Source organism: Phyllostomus hastatus, unplaced genomic scaffold (assembly GCF_019186645.2).
Source record: "Phyllostomus hastatus isolate PE091 unplaced genomic scaffold, TTU_PhHast_1.1 phas_scaffold_39, whole genome shotgun sequence".
NCBI lineage: Eukaryota > Metazoa > Chordata > Mammalia > Chiroptera > Phyllostomidae > Phyllostomus > Phyllostomus hastatus.
In genome coordinates, this window is record NW_025334028.1 from 21,565,512 (window position 1) to 21,583,087 (window position 17,576).

The following is a 17,576-nucleotide window of genomic DNA, read 5'->3' on the forward strand; positions in this document are numbered from 1 at the left end:
GAGCACATGTGTAAGCATGCTCCTCCCACCGCTCTGGTCCTCTGAGGGCCCGAGGTGTGCATCTCAAGGTTCACCTGCAAAGCTCCATCAGATCTGCCGTGTAAAGCAGGCAGCAAAGTGGGCAGTGACAACACTTGGCAAGGTGTGAGCTTGCATCCAATTACCACCTAACAAAACAGTGAGGTCGGCTGAGCAGATGAAATAGGCTCCCTTTTATGCCTGAGGTACAACTTACTCCAGGGCAGTCCCTGCTGCCACCGAACAAAACCAACAACTCATGGTGCCTCCCCCAGGGCGAGCGCTGATGCAGCCCTCTCCCGGCTTTATCAAAGGGAACCCCAGCTCATTCTAGAAAGTTTATCCCGTGGGTTCCGTGTGCTCTCCAGTCCTGCCACATGTGTTCACATAATGGACACCACTGTCCAGTTCTGCTCAGCTTATCCAATGTTTCCCTGGGCACAAATAAACACCCATCCATTCATAGGACCATAACTCTGTAAGCCCAGTACAAAACCACGCACATTTTATTAGAGTGCCGTAATATGTACATGAGTTAAACTGTAGCTTTTATCACATCCACTTTACTGGTGGAGAAATAGGTCATGGTCCTCCTAGCCCAAGGTGACTTAGCTCATCAGATCTGAGCACTAGATCTGTATCTCCTGAGCCCTCTCTCTCTCACTTTGCACTTTGAGTGGAACAGAGAGTCTGCTACTTCCTCTGCACTGCTGGGGCTGTCACACAGAAACACTCAGAAACCCGGGTGGGAGGGTCTGCTGTACAGAGTCTTCACATGTTAGAGGTCATCAGGGCTTAGAACCTTCTCAAGTTTTGGTTTTAACCACATGTGCTATAATGATACTTGAATAGGTATACCTCAGGAACTTTTTGGACAAGTATTTTACTGATACATGTATCATTCTGAGCTGTGAAGTGTGGAGGATGACCAAAAATGTGCAGGGAACAAGAAAGAACCCGTATTTATCATCAAACACAATGTCAAGCCTAGAGCAAAACAATATTCTTCAAATATTGACAGCAAAGGGCAACCATGATTAGAACCTTCTTGCTCAAGAGTTTTCTTCTTTGTTCCTCCCACCAGAATTAAGATAAGTGAAAATAGGATATTTCCATTTAGGGCACAAATCATGTAAGTCAAGAGAACCAGTCAGAAAATAATAAGCAGACGAGCAAACAAACCAAAACCAGTCGGGAAAGTCAGAGGTGGGCTCCAGCCGGCCGATGCCGCAGTCGGGAGGATGCACTTGGGGTCATCCTTCCCAGAAGGCTTTCAACTTGAACATAAACCAAATGTAAACTTACATATTCCTGGGTGAAGTCTATGAGGTTTTGCAAATCAATGTCATCCCTGTATGCTCTGATGTTGTTGTTTATAAAGAAATACAGCTGGTCTTTGATCCAGTCTTTGAAAACAAATGCCAGAACTCCGGCAGTGAGCTCCAGGAAGAAAATAATTCCCAGGAACACAGAAAACTAAGACAAAAGACACATACACAGGGAACAGTTATAAAGGCTATTTTGATCATATACAATTAAATAGTTCCTGCTAACAAGGTTTGGAATTACATTGGGTTGTTATACACATCCAAAGCAGATAACCTTCAGCTTCTTAGGAGTCATTAATAAAATATTACACTTCAAGAAAGGATTTTTAAAAATCATTTCATAATCACACTTTGGCGCTCCGGTGCTCCATTTGGCAATGAACCAACAAAGCTCATAAGCAAACACGGATAAGAGGAATTTCTCATTTGATCCACATAAGGCCTCATGAACTTCTCCTGATTAATGAGCTGGACAATGATCTTTCCCTGCCTCTAGTAGGTTTCTGTGACACTGAAAAAGAAATTACCCCAATGTTTTAAGATCACCTGTCATTCATTACTGTGGCCTTGATCTTATATGTAACATATTCCTTCTGTGGATTAAGATGCTGCTTTAATTCCCTTCGCACCTGCTGTACAGCAGATACATGTTTATCTTAGATGAAGAGATCAAAGAGGAAGTTGTGGGGTGACTGTGGCGTGAAAATAATTTCCCATCGAGAAAACAAAATGAAACCATTGGGCACCAGTCTCAGAGTATTTCAAATAACACCAATATACAGCCACTGGGAGGCTTCTGGCTAATGCAGACAAGGCTTTTAAAAGGAAGGCGAGAGGTCATGGCAATGTGGCGCTACTCATACACCTGGAGAAAACTCCCTTCCGTCTAGAACACTGAAGAGCCCCCTCACCTTAGTCATATCAATATACCACCACTCACAAACGGCTCTTTCCACTTCCTCCGACACCCACATTCTTACCCTTCTCAAACTTTTTTGCTCAAACAGATTATGAGAAATGAGGCTACAAAGGACCAGCGTGTAAACTGCAGGCAAGCTTCTGGTGACAAGGACAGAAAGGGTGACACTGGGGCCGCACCGGTGAGCAGAGGTCCTGAAGGCTGCAGGGCAGGTGTGGCTGAGGGGGCAGAGGGGCCAACGGTGCCCGTTGCCTCTGCTCAGCAAGCAGACACCAAGCAGCCAGTCAGGAGAAAACTGCATGGGGGAAGGGCGCAAAGGCAACTACACAGTTACTTAAAACTAAAAAAGACAGAAAAAGTGTTTATTCATTCAGCAAACATCTACTGAATGACTTGTAACAGATCAGGCCCTGAGCTGGTGGGCTTTGCAGAAGGAAGGATGAGCAGGACCACATCCCTGCCTCCAAAGAGCTCACAGACATATGGAATTTGGGGGGTAGGGTGGGGGAAGGGCAGTGGGGTGGTACCATTTCACATCGGATGTCAGTATATCCGACACTGTTTGTCCAGGGTGCCGAGGGCCCTCCTGGGAGGGTGGGCAAGAGGGGAGGGCTGGGAGAAATAAGTACCCGGCGAACTCCAGGACCCCAAGGTTTAGTTAGGCCCCAAATCCAGGCTGTCCAGCCCAGCCCCTCAGGTTCCACAGAGCTCCTGGTTACCCGCCCTTGGTGAGTTCGATAGCAACAGAATCTAAAGAGCCCTTCATGATCACTAGTGGTACCAATAATTTCAAAGTGAGCTCTCCTCAATCTAGAAAAGGACAGGAAAAAATCCTGTCACGTTTACTCCATGTCTACCCTACAGCATAAAACAACTCTCTCCCTTTATTAGGTGCTGCCATGTGCACGACAGTTAGTACACTGCAAAAATGAGAAAAACCACAGCGACCTCACGTCTGTATGCACACTACACCAAGACAGGAGTCAGGCAAAGGTTTTAATTAGATTTTTGTTCTGACTTTTATAAAGGCTAGGCAAGTTCATTTCCTAGTTACCCTGGGAAATTTTCTCATGTTATGAAATATACATATGAAAACCTGAGTCCAAATTAAGTCCTTATCAAATGTTTGGCAGATGCTGAAGGCCCTGGGCCCTCTGAGCTGATTTCCCCATTTCCAAAGGTGCAAAGCCGACTCATGGGCTTCATTCTGGGGCCTCGGCTGACAAGAAAGTTCCATTTCCATTTCACAGGGATTGTCTCTAGCTCTTGGATTTCCCCTCAGCAATCCTCCTGGCCTTATGGCTTCAGATCATTGAGACTTCCTACTTATTTAAAAGACCATCCTAGGCCACTTTTTACTGTATGTACTAAATGGAGGAAGGGACCATTTAAAAATATTCCCAAAGACTTAAAAAAAGTCAAGAAACAATATAATTCTCTTAGTTTCCAACACGGGACTTCATAAATTAAGGTGATGGTTTAAAGAAATGTATATATTTCTGTCTATTCGAGTTATCTCTAAGTTATCTTCATCCATAAAAATAAAAAAGGGACTACCCTTATAAAGCAAAATGATTCAAGTGAATCACATTCAAGGGGATCCCACATTTGGGGGCATGGTGGTTCAAACTGATTGAAAAATAATGGCAGCTGGTAAGTATGATGAGGCCCAAAGGGCTACGGAAAAGCTCAGTGAGTGAGCTGAAGCTCTAGGAATATCTCACGCTAAAAAGACTGGTAGGTGAGCAGGCTGTGATCAGGGACAGAAGACCAGTGTGTGTCCTCTGCGTGTGCGTATGTGTGTGTAAGACAAACGGGAGTTTTGGTAAACCAGCTACTCCCGCCAGAGATCTATGTACACAGAACAGGATCCAACTGCTCACCAGGTTTTACTCAGGACCAAGCAGCCCTTGGTTTGCCCTGTTCGCATGGGCTTCCAGGTAAAACAGTCTCCAGACCCTTGTCTTGGCCGGAGCTGCCTGAATTCAAAACGGGCTGCCCTGCATGGGCAGTGAGGGCACAGTGAGTCTGCTCTTCTTAGGGATACTCAAGAAAAAATGCCAGAGGAAGATGTGCCAGGCGCACTGGGAAGAGAACCACATTCTACATGGCAGCTGGGATTGTTTCTGATCTATGCTCTTGTTTTCAACGAAAATGGTCCTCAATGATGATGTGTCACTAAAGGATGAAAATCATTCTACAAACAGGTGAGAATTATACTAACATTGTTCTCTAGAAATCCCACTGTCTTCCCTTATCATAGGAGGGTGTGGTTTTTCAGTCCTTTTCACTCCTAGGGGAGTGGATGCTGCCACGATACGGTCACCACGGGCATGCCCACACCCAGACTGACAGGCACATGTGTCTGGCCTCTGGCTACACTTAGTGAACCTGTCTCTCACACGTACCGGCACGCACAGGCCATTCTGTCCTCCTTTAGAAGGAATCTCCAAAGGAAAAGCTTTCACTTTTCATTGTCTACCTTTATTTTTAATTTCTAACTACCCCCTAGGAAAACTCCTCTTCCAAATCTATTCATGCTAACAATGACCATGCCAAACACCCTGCAAGGGATCTAAAAATTATGCTGATCATAATTTTTCAAAGTCTTTAAGGAAGACTTTGCCTTCTACTGTTTCTCCATATTCACCAAAATCTATGCTTAACAGATTTAATCTGGACAGGCCACAGCCACTGTGCTTACGTCTGGTTTCTCTAAACCAACTAGCTGAACAATTTTCTACTGATTATGTGCTTAAAAGAAAAAGCAAAAATCACTTAAAAGAAGAAACTATATATAGAACAACCTTAGTTCTCAAGGCCTTTTAAGGACTGAAATGCAAAGTCGTGATATACATGTAGGAAACCTCCATGGATAACGTGGGTGGGGGAGGTGCAGACATTATTAGGGAGGCATAGGCAGGGGGCAGAACTAGCGAGCTCTCCTAAAAGAAAAGCGTTACCCAGGCCATATTTTCATCAGTGCTCTTAGGACAGCTCACTCTTGCCTAAAAATAGAGTGTCCTCCTGGTGTAGATATGTTTAGTTTTTAACCTGGGAGCAGAGTGTGATACTTACAAATTTGAGAAGGAAAGTGTTTTCCCGCAGAGCTCCAATGCACCCTGCAAATCCCAAAATGAACATCACTCCTCCCACCACAAGGAAGAGCCAGACCGGGTCAAAGCCGCCGAGGTCGGTGATGGAAGAGATGTTGGACAGAACTCCCTGTGGGCAGAAAAGAACACACAACAGGGCACCAGGTACCGGGTTAGTTCTCCAATGTGAAAAGATGATTACAATCGACTTTCCCCTCTCCCAAAGAAAAACTGCATAGGTCATCTGATCATTTGGTGTGATTAATACTCAAGAGACACTGCAAAAAAAAAGAAAAAGTAAAAACAGAAAACAACTTTCTTTCTAAGTCTAGATAGAGCCGTATTTTAAGTAAAACTACATACAGCACAGAAATGATCCCAAGAAACCATCCGCAGACCTGTAGGGAGAAGATGTGGAAGTTGCCTTTGCCTTCCCTGTCCTCAAATGTAAGTGTCTGGAGTAAACAGCACATAAGAAAAATACCTCCTCTGTATACCTGAAACTAATACAAAATACTACCGAATGTAAACTGCAATTGAAAAATTAAAAAAATTTCAAAGGGGAAAAAAAGAAAAACGCCTCCCACCACCCAGGAAGAAAGAAGGGTCTTCCTCGTCCCAGGACAAGGGGAAGTCAGACAAGGACCTGCATCGAGCCCTTGGCATTTCTCAGGAAACAGGGGGTTTTGATGCTGCTAACAGTGCACCCAGGCCTGGACACAGCCCTTAAAGGTCTTCCAGGCAAAAACTGCTTGTCAGGATCTGCCCCTGAGCTCCACAGATCTGTCAGTCTGAGATCCTCAAAGCTAAGAACTGGGGTTTAAATGATTTAGAAATCAAAGGTTACTCCCTGGGTTCCAACTCTTTTATTCTCTGACCAGAGGAACCCAGAGTAATCTCATTTCTCCACAAACAATGCCATTTCTTTACGGGGAGCCTTTCTTCATTAATGTGACCACATCAAATATCACCCAAAACTCTGTTAAAAATTAGGAGATATTTTTTCTCTAAAATGCATGGTACAAATTTTTTATTCCTTCCTATAGAGACCAGCTACTGTTATTTTCAAACTGGATATATAGGAGTCTCAAATACTCAGTATCACCAATATTTTTCTTATCTTATTATTCTTAAACTCTCACAATAGCCACAGAGTATCATGGTATAGTTGGCTATAAAGTCTTAATATTAAACAATTTGTTTTCACAGCATTTTCAAGAATCTAGAAGAATATAAAGTATTCACCTGATTTTATACTTGAGAAAAATAGAACCTAGAGAGGTTTAGTGAGTTGCTGAAAGCAATACAGCTATTGTTTTGGACCCAGAAAAAAATGTTTATTTCAGCACGTTGAAAAAAAATAAATAAGATTTTATTTATTTATTTAGAGGGGGAGAGAGGGGGAAAAACACCCATGTGAGAGAGATACATCTATCAGTTGCTTCTCACATTCACCCCAAAACGGGACTGACCCGCAGCCCAGGCACGTGCCCTGACTGGGAATCAAACTGGTGACCTTTTGCTTTGCTGGACACACCCAGCCCTCTGTGCCACCCCGGCCAGGGCTGCACTCTTCTCTACCAAGTAGAAGCTGTGCACTTGCTTCCAAGCACTTCCCAGTCAGCACTAGTCAACACCTGACTCTAGGAGTTTTCAGGTTTGGCTCATTTTAAGGTAGTAGGGACATGTGAACATGAGTATATTATTTATTAGGTTATTTGTTTGGGATGGGGGAGTATCACCTTAAGAACAATAATAAGATATTAATCTAGAACACATATGAGGAATTAGGAAGTCTTCAAGTACAACTTAAACCATATGAAAGAGGCCGAAGATTTAACTGAATCACAGATGAAGGGCTGGGAGACTGTGAAAGCACTTAGGAATGGAGGGAGTATTCACTGACTTCTGGGCTGACGTCACAACAGGCAGCCACACCCTGCACCAGACCGCAGAGAGAGTGGCTAGATTCAGTCTTATGTGCTCAGAGTTCCCAGCTCTGAACTATGAGTCCTGGTGGAACACAACACAGAGACACAGTAACCAATTGTGCACCTACACAAATGGGGCTAGGAAAAGTCACACAAAATCTAAGTAACAGTGCTGAGGATCCGTGTTGGAAATCAATCACTCTCTCCCCCTCAACACCTTTAAACACGGGTAGGAAGTTTTAGACCTTAGCTAGAGGAATAGAAGTCTTTGGGAGTACACAATAACAGTCTTAAAATTTAAAAAGTCAACTTAATTATGGGAGAAGTAGACTCAATTCACTCGCACCAAAGAGAAGAGGCAGCAGAGGTGGAAGAGACAGGAAGGGAGGTAAGGTCCACCCAAACAAGGCCTTCCCAACACCAGCCTGTCTGCAGCAATGGGTCAGAGAGGCTGCCTGAGAAACTGGCTCCCTTCTGGGGCGATGCTGAGACCTCTGTAGGCAGTGTTCCCGAGATTCCCAAGTTGGAGGGGAGACTGGGATTCACTGACTTTTAAGTTGCTTCCATGTTGAAGACCATTCTATGATTCCATCAGTTTTTAATGAGCTTCTTATTTGTGACTCACACTCAAATCTGAGCAAAAGCAGGTTGCTCCCACTCTTCCATGCTCCAAGGCTAGACCCGCAGAGCCCAGTGAATCACAAGGACAGTTTTCTGGGTAACACGGGCCCACCCAGCAAGCCGGCAAACCCACCTGTGCCTGAAACACTAAGGCACTCGCACCCCTGAGGCAAGAAGAGTACCATCCCAGGTCCAAGTAGGCTCCTGAGTCAGCTGTCCTCTCTGGGTTTCATCTGGAGGATGAGAATTTGGCTTCTCAGACAAACTCATTTTCATACTTTCACTCTCCTCAGCCTGTAGGTTGTTTTTAATTGTCAGGCCTTTCACTGTTTCCATGGAAATGACAATCACCAGGGGCTAGCTGGACTGCAGATTCTACTCATTTAAACCTAAATTCCAGCAAAAAAACAGGGCTGGAGACCGATGCTGAGAGGGTGTGGGAAATGACATTCTGCAAAGCACAGAATGACCAAGAACTTTATTTTTAATGGATTCAGATTATACCCAGGTAGTTACAAGGTGAAAACAAATTCAAATCTTAAAACAAAGTATGGAGTCAATGCCCAGAGCCCTGAGGTTAAGGACGTCACCCTTGCTTGCGAGATGTTTCCAATACTCAGGAAGGGCTGGCAGCCCCTCTGCTGCTGCCAGCACGGGAGTCGGGGGTGGGGGGGGGCAGCCGAAAGGAACACTGGCAACAACTGGATTGCAAAACTGACGGTGAGTTGACAGCTCAGCCTTCTGTTGGCTTCAAGATGGGGTCTCTCCTTGGACTTTGTAATTTTGTTAAGCTCAATTTGACAAAATGAATAAGAAGTGCTAGAACATGCCTGCCGAAGAATAATTATAATTAAAGCTTGTAGTTGACAAGAAGCTGGAAGAAAAAAAAAAAATCTAAGATTACAGTTAGGTGTGCCAAGTGATTTAAAATAGACATTCATTAGTGGTAAATCCTCAGGAATGCGTAAAAACAACACCAGCAGACACCTGGCCTTCTGGGAACCTGTGGGCACCACCTTCTTCTTCGGGGAAACACACTTCACTCTTCTCATGAGAATTCCTTCTCCCCCAGATCTACGCCTCAGACCTGCCAATTCTCACAGGACCCCACTGGCTCAATGAGAGTCGAAAGCCTCAATTCCCTTCCTCAGAAACCAGGATTAAGAACACTCATTTCTCTCACGTGGCTGCAGCTGTAAAATACCAAACTCTGCAGCCACGGGCAGCGTGGTTTTCACCACGTGACCAAAACTGGAGCTCACACGTTGTGCTGGGAATAATGGATTGGGGGTGGGGTAGGGGCAGACAAGAGGTAGAAACAAGTGCTGAATTTAATATGGTTCCTTTTCTCAGCTTGCTGTTATTTCCAGTCAACAGAACCACTGAGCCCATGTGAACAGCTTTCCTTCATGTCGGTTCACTAGCAATTCCACATCATTAATGACATGAGCTATGGATGGAACTTTAGGTGCTTTATCTATGTCACTGACAAATAATACATGATTTGAGTTCCAATTCTCCATGTAAACTTGAATGTTCAGTCTTTGGGGCTAATTGCCAACTTATCAGAACTCAAATTCATTGAAAAAATAAATGCAAAATGTCACTTGGCTACTCTCTTCTGTACCCAGAACTTCTTGCTTATGCAAGAAGTGTGCACACAGAGCCTGACGTTTGCAGCCCACTTGTAACTTCTTATCCTTCTCCATGTGAATCCTGCAGGCAAGGCCCTGGGAGGGAAAGAAGCCAAGGAGATTGGACCTTGTGGAGGAGGTCTGAAAATGCCCTGCGGAGCTGAACTGAATGGGAATGAGGATAAATGGATGACAAGCAGAGCAATTAGCCACGTGTACTTATTCCTCTCACCATTTCTTCTGGCCGATCTGAAAGCAGAAATCTGAACAGTAGCAACAGAGACAGAAAGGGAAAGAGTAAGAAAGAGAGCCAGAGACCAAGATTATAGTCACAAGAAAAACATATTCAAATACTACAGAGTCAAGAATACAGGAGAATTTTCCACACAAATATTCTTTCTTTCTTTCCTTCCTTCTTTCTTTCTTTCTTTATTTTTAGAGAGGGAAGGGAGGGAGAAAAAGAGAGAAACATCAATGTGCGGTTGCTGGGGGTCATGGCCTGCAACCCAGGCATGTACCCTGACTGGGAATCAAACTACACAAATATTCTTTATTGACACATTATTGAGATTAATGGGCTCTGGCCAGGTAGCCCAGCTGGTCAGATCATTGCCCCAATGCGCCAAGGTTGCAGGTTTGCTCCCTGGTCAGGGCACACACAAGACTCAGCCAATGAATGCAATGAATGCATAAGTAGGTAGAACAAAATTAATGTTTCTGTTTCTCTCTCCCTTCCTCTCTCTCTCTAAAAATCAATAAATTTTTAAAAAGGCAACCAATGAAATAAGTAGAAAGTAGAGCAGCATTTCTCTCTCATCCTTCTAAAATCAATCAATAAAAATTTTTAATGACTGTATTGATGAACACTGATGCAAATGAACATTTATAAGAATTCTATTCTTCAGGTTCATACTATTTGTGCCCATATCTCTATTCTTCTGCCCCATGGTCACCTACAGTCCATGCCTGCTGCCGCGGCAGGCAGCAGAGGCAGGAACAAGTCAGCCAGGCCATCACACACTGCCGTAACGATGGAATGCATACCAGTCAATTTTAAAAGGTGAAAGAAACAAATATATTCAGCAAATTAGCCATTCCACAAATTGGCTTTTGGACAACTAGCTCTTGGCATATCGATTTAGAGCCTTGAGGAGTGATCCTCCAGTGAAATGGGAGATTCCCATTATCCATTGGGTGCCAGACAGTATCTCTCAGGATGTAGCATGTGTCTAAAGAAGAATAAGACACACTAATGGAACATGTCTAAGGCCATATCATATAAGAGAAGTCTAGAAAGCCAACACAAATGTGTGGACGTGCACCCCTCACAGTAAAAGGGAGGCTCTGGTATTCCAGCCCCCGAGACAAGCCTGCCCTGGGTGTGGCACAGAGCACCGCATCCTGCACACCATCCTGTGCAGTATGCAAGCCCACCTGGCTCACCTGACATTTCCCTGGACTCCTGAAACACATAATGAGGGTGGCCTGGACAGGGCTGGATGTGGGGCAGAGAAACAGACAAGGCAATTAATACAGACACATTGTCCTGAATCCCAGTTCCATTGCTTGCAACCAGTGTGATCTTGGGTGAGTCACCAAACCTGCCTAAGCCTCAGTTCCCACATCAGTGAAATGGTACCCTATGTCATACAGTTACGAGGATGGAGGAAACGGTCTAAGTAAATGGAAACACTCTGATTGTGTGTTTGCATAAGGATTCAACAAAGTTTATCACCACTGTCATGAGCATCACTATTGTATTAGACCAAGAGGAAGACATCAGCTGCTACAGAAGTACGTAGGAAGGGCAGCCAATCCCAACCGCACAGGAGAGAATCTGTTTTGCTCTGGCACTTGCTCTGCCTGACGCACTTCTGTGAAAAACTTCTGGCCACACCCAATGATCATGCCTGATGGGGGTGGCAGCAATGAACTTGCCAACCCAATTTTTTTTCTTGGGGAATTGAAGTCACCTAACAGACAATCAGAATAAAGGCAGAAAGGAGAATCCAAGAGTAAGCAAAAGCCAAAAGAAGACAGAGGCCATGAGTGGGTGGAAACTAAGAGTGCCCAGAAGTGGAGAAAGAAGCAGTGAGAACTCAGTCAACAGTGGTGAGCATGCTGAGCAGTAAGGCAGCCGTGTCCCCGCTGTGGCGGTGGCACCCTTGTGGGAGGCCGCTCTGCGTGGCATGAGCCCAGCTCCCACTGGGAGATGCACAGGACCCACACCCACGGATAGGTTCTCCTGTGGGATTCAGGCCTGCAATGTACCTAGGCTGCTATGAGTCTTGCTTTTGGCTAAAACTCCCTCACCCTGAATTGAGGACATGTACTGCAAAGCAACTTCCTAAAAACCATGCTAAACCTTCCAAGGATGAGTGTAAAGGGTTCAACTACTTTTGCCTTTTCATTTGCAAATATCCCTTTTCAGTGATGTGATTAGCAGCATTGGCTCCTTTGTTTTCTGTAAAAGGTAACCACCTAAAGCAAGCCGGGTGCAGGTGTGTAGTTAATAAGGACCTTCTTGTAATGTGTCCAGTAAGACAATAAAAGCTCACTGGAGCAAGGGTTTAGGCTTTCGCTCCCCTTGAGAGAAAAGCCATGCTGTCCCTTTTCCTCTACTGGACTCAGTAGTCCGTGTGAATCTCATTTCATCCATAATGACTCGGACCCCACAAGCCGGGTTCCTCATCACACCCTGAACCAGGGCAGTGGCACTTCTGCTGCGGGGGAGCAGAGTAGATGCGCTGGTCGCCCAGACTTGCTGCTCCTAAATGACCTTCCAGTCTCTGAGACCCTCCTGGTCCCTGTGAGACGACCTTGTTCCATGGTTTTATAAACACTGTATGTTTCACAAAGAATGAAAAATCAGCCCACCATCCTTCCGATCTGCATCTCCTCAACAGCACCTCGTACATTCATTTATCTCTGGAACTTAAGCAGCTTCTTCCCCACAGCTCCACCACTATTTCTTCTTGGAAGAGGTTTCTATGCACGTGCAGAAATGAAAAGGCAAAGCTCCAGAAGGGCTTCAAACCAATAAACCTAAGGAGTGTCTGTGGTTTTTTCCACCACCAGCACAGACCATCCTCTGTGTACCACCTGGCAAGCTTCAGTTCCTTCTTTCAACCCACACAGAAAATAAATGCAAAAATAGCATTAATAAGCCCCGAAGGTCTGGGACTCTTCTGCTCTGGCATAGACAAGCACATTCCTTCCAGCCGCTGGATGAGAAACAGAGACAGGCATACGGAATGTGCACCCAAAGCCAGGCCAGATGGACCCCTCCGAGATTTATGAGACTGGGTCCTGATTCACACACCCCTCTTTAAACCAGGCCCCAATGGTTTAAGGCAAGAGTTTTCCTGGAGGGAAAGGAGCATTTCCCTACTTGACAAAGGATGATAAAATAGGCCATCTGAAAGAAAATGAGCTTCTCAAGGGGGGATGGTCCTGGAGTTGGAGATAAGGTTTTCAACAATGCCCACGGAAAGACCACACTGCACCACAGCAAAACCTGCCCCTTAAAAAGTCATCAGGCCCTGGCCAGGTGGGTCAGTTGGTTAGTGTCGTTCTGATGTGCCAAGGGTGCAGGTTTGATCCCTGATCAGGATCAACCAATGAATGTGTAAATAAGTGGAACAACAAATTGATGTTTCTTTCTCGTTCTCTCATCAATTAAAAAAATTTTTAATTTATCAAAGATCTTCAAAGAATGTTATAGGGCAAACCACTCTGCAGACCCCCAAATATCCACGCATCTAAGAGCTTGCTGCAGAGCCCAGAGAGAGGCAGTAGAACATGAACAAAAAGGTGCTCAATAGACCCTGGGCAGCCCAGGGCGGTGTAGGTGCACCGGGGCAGCATAACCCAGGGCCCAGCAGAGATGCAAGGTTAAAGGCAGGCCAGCCATTCTAAGGACGTGGTCTCCCTTTTTCTTTTGTCAAAGTCACCAGTTGAGACTAAAAGTAATTCCCTCTTGTCAAAAGTGGTTACGACCTGCCTTTGGGGAGGCGCAGCTGCCTCGAGTCCCATCACTGGGCCGCTCACAGGCCGGGAAACCACGAGCACCACCCTGGTGCGAGTGACTGCCCCTGAATGTGGAAACACAACCACCTGCAAAAGTGTCACTTTTCAGAAATCTAGCATGTTCCTAGCCACTCTCCAGATACTTTCACTTGCATTTTCAGAAGACAGGAGACAGGAACATTCCTGTGTAAGCATAAAGTTTAAACTGTGACATGTGATTGAGGCTCTGATCACAGTGCCCCCAAACTAAAATGGAAGAAAGCGAAGTCTTGCCCGGTGGTGGGTAATCACTGTGTTCTGGGGCCTCGGAGACACACAGCTTTCTTAGTTACTGAGCAAATACTTTCATGGGGATCACCCGAGGGGTTCCAGGGACTGTGTTACTCATAAGTATTCAGGGTGGTAGTGTGGTGACCCTCAGTCACCAGGCTAGGGGATGACAAGTGAGTGGACAGTGTTGGGCAGAGAGATTAGCTAGTGGTGTCACAGGGAACAGAGGGGTGGGGCAGATGCCCGTCGGCAAGTGAATAGATGAAGTGACAGTACCTGGCCCCCAGAGGGGTCTATGCAGATGTGGGACAAGGGGTGAGAGGAGACTAGGAGGTTGGCAGGGTGCAGCTGGGTTTGAATGTGATGGCTTTTGAGCAGAAGGAGGCCCAGATCGTTTGGGCATTTAGCAAGCTCATTCTGTAGGCGGCGGCGGGTGGGTATGCTCTGTGGTCATCCGGGCCGGTGATGCCGACGGCTGGCACCACGGTAACATAAAGGCCACACTACTGAACAAATAAGCCTGGACTACTGCACCCTCACAATAAACCTAGCAAGTAGGACTATTATTCATGGCAAGAAATAGACCCAGAAATAGAGTTACCTGCCCGGTCACCCAGGTAAGCAAGTGGCAGAATGGATGTGAGGCCAGCCTGTCTGACCCCAGAGCAGGGTCTGACCCACGACGCTCTACTGTCTGAAAACAGCGAAGAGTTGTGGATGAAGATTCTCACTTCTCCCGCAACACTACATACCTGCTTCTAAACATGAGATGAGCACAGGAAGGCACTTGCAATGAGAAAAGACCTCAGAAGGCACAGTTCAGGGGAGCACCGGCTGAGGAAGATGGCCCAATCTGAGCAGGGGCACCAGGCAGCCACCTAGTGCAGTGATACCCAATACTGGACTGAGGAACTCAGCAGGGAAGCCTCAAAAAGACCAGAGAGCACCCCCTTTACCATCTGCCAGGCCCAGATGGCAAAGCCCTGCCCCCACTTCTGCCCTGGAAGGAAGCAGACAGAAGAGCATCTGATGAATGTGGGAGAGGCGACGGGAGGAAGCCGGGAAGGAAGGTTTCGCCCTGTGCCCCTCTTCAGGGGCCCAAGGCAGATGGAGCTGGGCACAGGAGAACACTTTAAGCCAGAGTTAGGTTTGGAGTTTTAATTATTATCCTGCCCTGTGTAGTAACCCAGCCTGGACTTGTGCCTCAGAATGAGAGTGGGCTGTGGTATCTGACAGCAAACGACAAAATCGCTGAAGTTTTGACCCCACCTGATTTTCATTCTTGAGAAAACCCTCTAAGTTTGGAGGGACATAAAAAGAAAAAAAAATAGTTCTCAATCTACTTCACGTGTTTGTCCAATGTAGCGATGACAGCACGTGAGGTCGCATAGGCTAGCTTTCCAGGTACTGAGCAAGAGTTGTTATTTTTTAGATTTCTGCCTACAACTGAACACTCAAGGAGATTACTTGGACACCATTTTGGTCAATAAAATAAAATCTTCAAAGAAGAATTGTCAGCATCTCAGAAATGTCTCCTTAACGTAGCTTCAAGGCATCTATTTTTCTGTTCAAGTTACCTCATCGCACCCACCGCCCTCCGCCCTCAGGCTACGGAAACTTGCCGCCATTGCTAGGAACGGCCTGAACCACTGGATCTCGCAGTCTCTAACGTGACTTCTTGGGAAAGGAGGGAGTTTTTCCAAGGTGAGTCTACCATAGTGTTGTGACAAGAATCAGCTGGAAGGTTCCAAAGTGAGACTTACAATTACAGACAATGGTAGGGGGAACGCCTAGAGGAAAAGAGTCTCCGTCATCCCCAGGAAAGCCGGTGATAAGGTCAAGTCAGGTGGCCGTTGTTCTGACTCCCATTCCCAAAACGGGGTCAGGAACTACCAACTCTGTCCTTAGAGCCCAGGGAGTGGCTTGAGGATGATGGAGGGCTGGAGAGGAGCCTGGGGGAGAGGGTCAGACTTCCAGTGTAACCTCTCTGGGCCTCAGTTTCCCCACCTCTGAAACAGCAGGTTACCCTTCTCTAAAAGTTTAATCTTAAGAATATAGAGATCACAGAAGTGAAAACGAAACTCCTGTGTGAAAAGCTATTTTTTCTGTGTGGTCCTCCACAATGTATAAGGATTTTGGGTTTTTTGGGGGGGGTTTTTTTTGCATATTCCCATTCATTTAGTCACAGACGATGTCTGGGCCTCCATGGTGTGGGGAGGCAGGGTGCTAGAACTGAGCATAAAAGGGCAAAGGTGACAGGCTCCTGCACTCAAGCAGTTTTCAGGCCCCACAAGCCAGGATGCATTACACCCTCCAACCGGTATAGCCTTGTGCTGTGTGTGTGTGTGTGGGGGGGGGGGGGGGCAGGGGAGGTGAGGAAGGAGGAGCAACAGAACTTTGAACTTGCAGTGAAGAATAGTGAAGGGCACCCTTCCTGCTCTAAAAAGCTAAATGTCTCCTCATCCTCAACACCTCCGCTGGCAGCACCTCACTGGTGAAGATACATCAGCGATTTATCTATCACTCTGCCTCTTGCCTCCATCCACCTAAAAACAGTCATGAGCATAAATGTTAGACAAAATGGAAAAGTCGAGTTACCCCTAATTTTTCCACAAATTGAGACAATCATAAATAGATTCTCATTTTTTATGTCAGAAATAAATGGTTACTTTCTTTCCTGACATCCAGAATTAATAATGGATGTTGTTTCTACCACCATACCACTATCAAATCAGACATCAGAAACCACACGCAATTTTACTTTCTTTTATGCTGTTAACGTAGTGTGCTTGCTAGAGCGAGATCTGAGGCAGCTATTCACTTCTGTAACTGAGCCATATGAGCCACAAAATAGTCAGGGTTTAAAAGAATGCTTTCATCCTTCATTTGCCCATTCATTCTTTCATGAGCAATGTTTTTTGAACACCTACTATGTGCCAGTTAAATGTTCTAGGTACTGGACTACAGAAGTGAACAAAAGCCTCCACCCTCACAGGGAAAGACAGCAACAAACTTCTTAGCACGAAAGTGTAAATCCTATGAAAACGCAAGCGGAGAAACTCAGGGGAGGGCAGAAGAAAAGGCCCAGGGTGAGAGTGACAGTGCCTATGGACAAAGGTGACATCTGGGCAGCGATCAGGAAGGAGAGAAAAGTGACAATGTGAATTTTGTGGGGAGACTACACCAGAGAGTGAAGAGCAAGTGCAAAGGCCCTGGGGTAGTGATTTATGTTTGAGATTTTGGAGGTAAAGCGAGAGGATGAGTGGAGGCTTGCATGAATGGGGTGGGGGTAGGGAGGTGCACAGTGTGCAAAATAAGGTCCCAGAAGTAACGGGGTACCACATACTCATTGCTTTGAGTGGGCAAAGTTCATTGGAGGATTTGGAGTGGAGAAGCGACAGAACCTGCCTTACATTTTTGAAGGACCACTCTGGATGCTGCGTGGAGATGGGCCTGGGGTGCAGGGGAGGCACACATGAGCAATGCAGGCAAGATGTGGTAGCAGCCCAGAGCGGGGTGTAACAGCAGAGATGATTAGAAGTCAGATTCTCAATATACTCCCAAAGGAGAGTTGACAGCATTTGCTGACAGACTGAATGTGGTGTAAGAGAAAAGAAAGAAGGGTGTCTGGAACACCCAAACAAGTGGAAGAACAGAGCTGCTGTTTGTTGTGATTGGGAAGAGCAGGTTGGGGGTGGGGGGTGGGTGTTAGGAGTGTTGTCTTAGATTGC

General features: G+C 45.9%; 1 protein-coding gene across 4 annotated transcripts in view; it reads right to left on the reverse strand.

Annotated features, from left to right (window-relative positions):
* The window catches only part of TSPAN5 (tetraspanin 5), a 169,285-nt gene that overhangs the window by 7,927 nt on the left and 143,782 nt on the right, over nt 1–17,576 (reverse strand). For all 4 annotated transcript variants that reach the window (XM_045820391.1, XM_045820393.1, XM_045820394.1 and 1 more), the window contains 2 exons: nt 5,344–5,490; nt 1,324–1,494 (listed from right to left, as the gene is read on the reverse strand). In XM_045820391.1, coding sequence (XP_045676347.1) covers nt 1,324–1,494; nt 5,344–5,490 — 318 coding nt within the window. The remainder of the gene's footprint in view (nt 1–1,323; nt 1,495–5,343; nt 5,491–17,576) is intronic.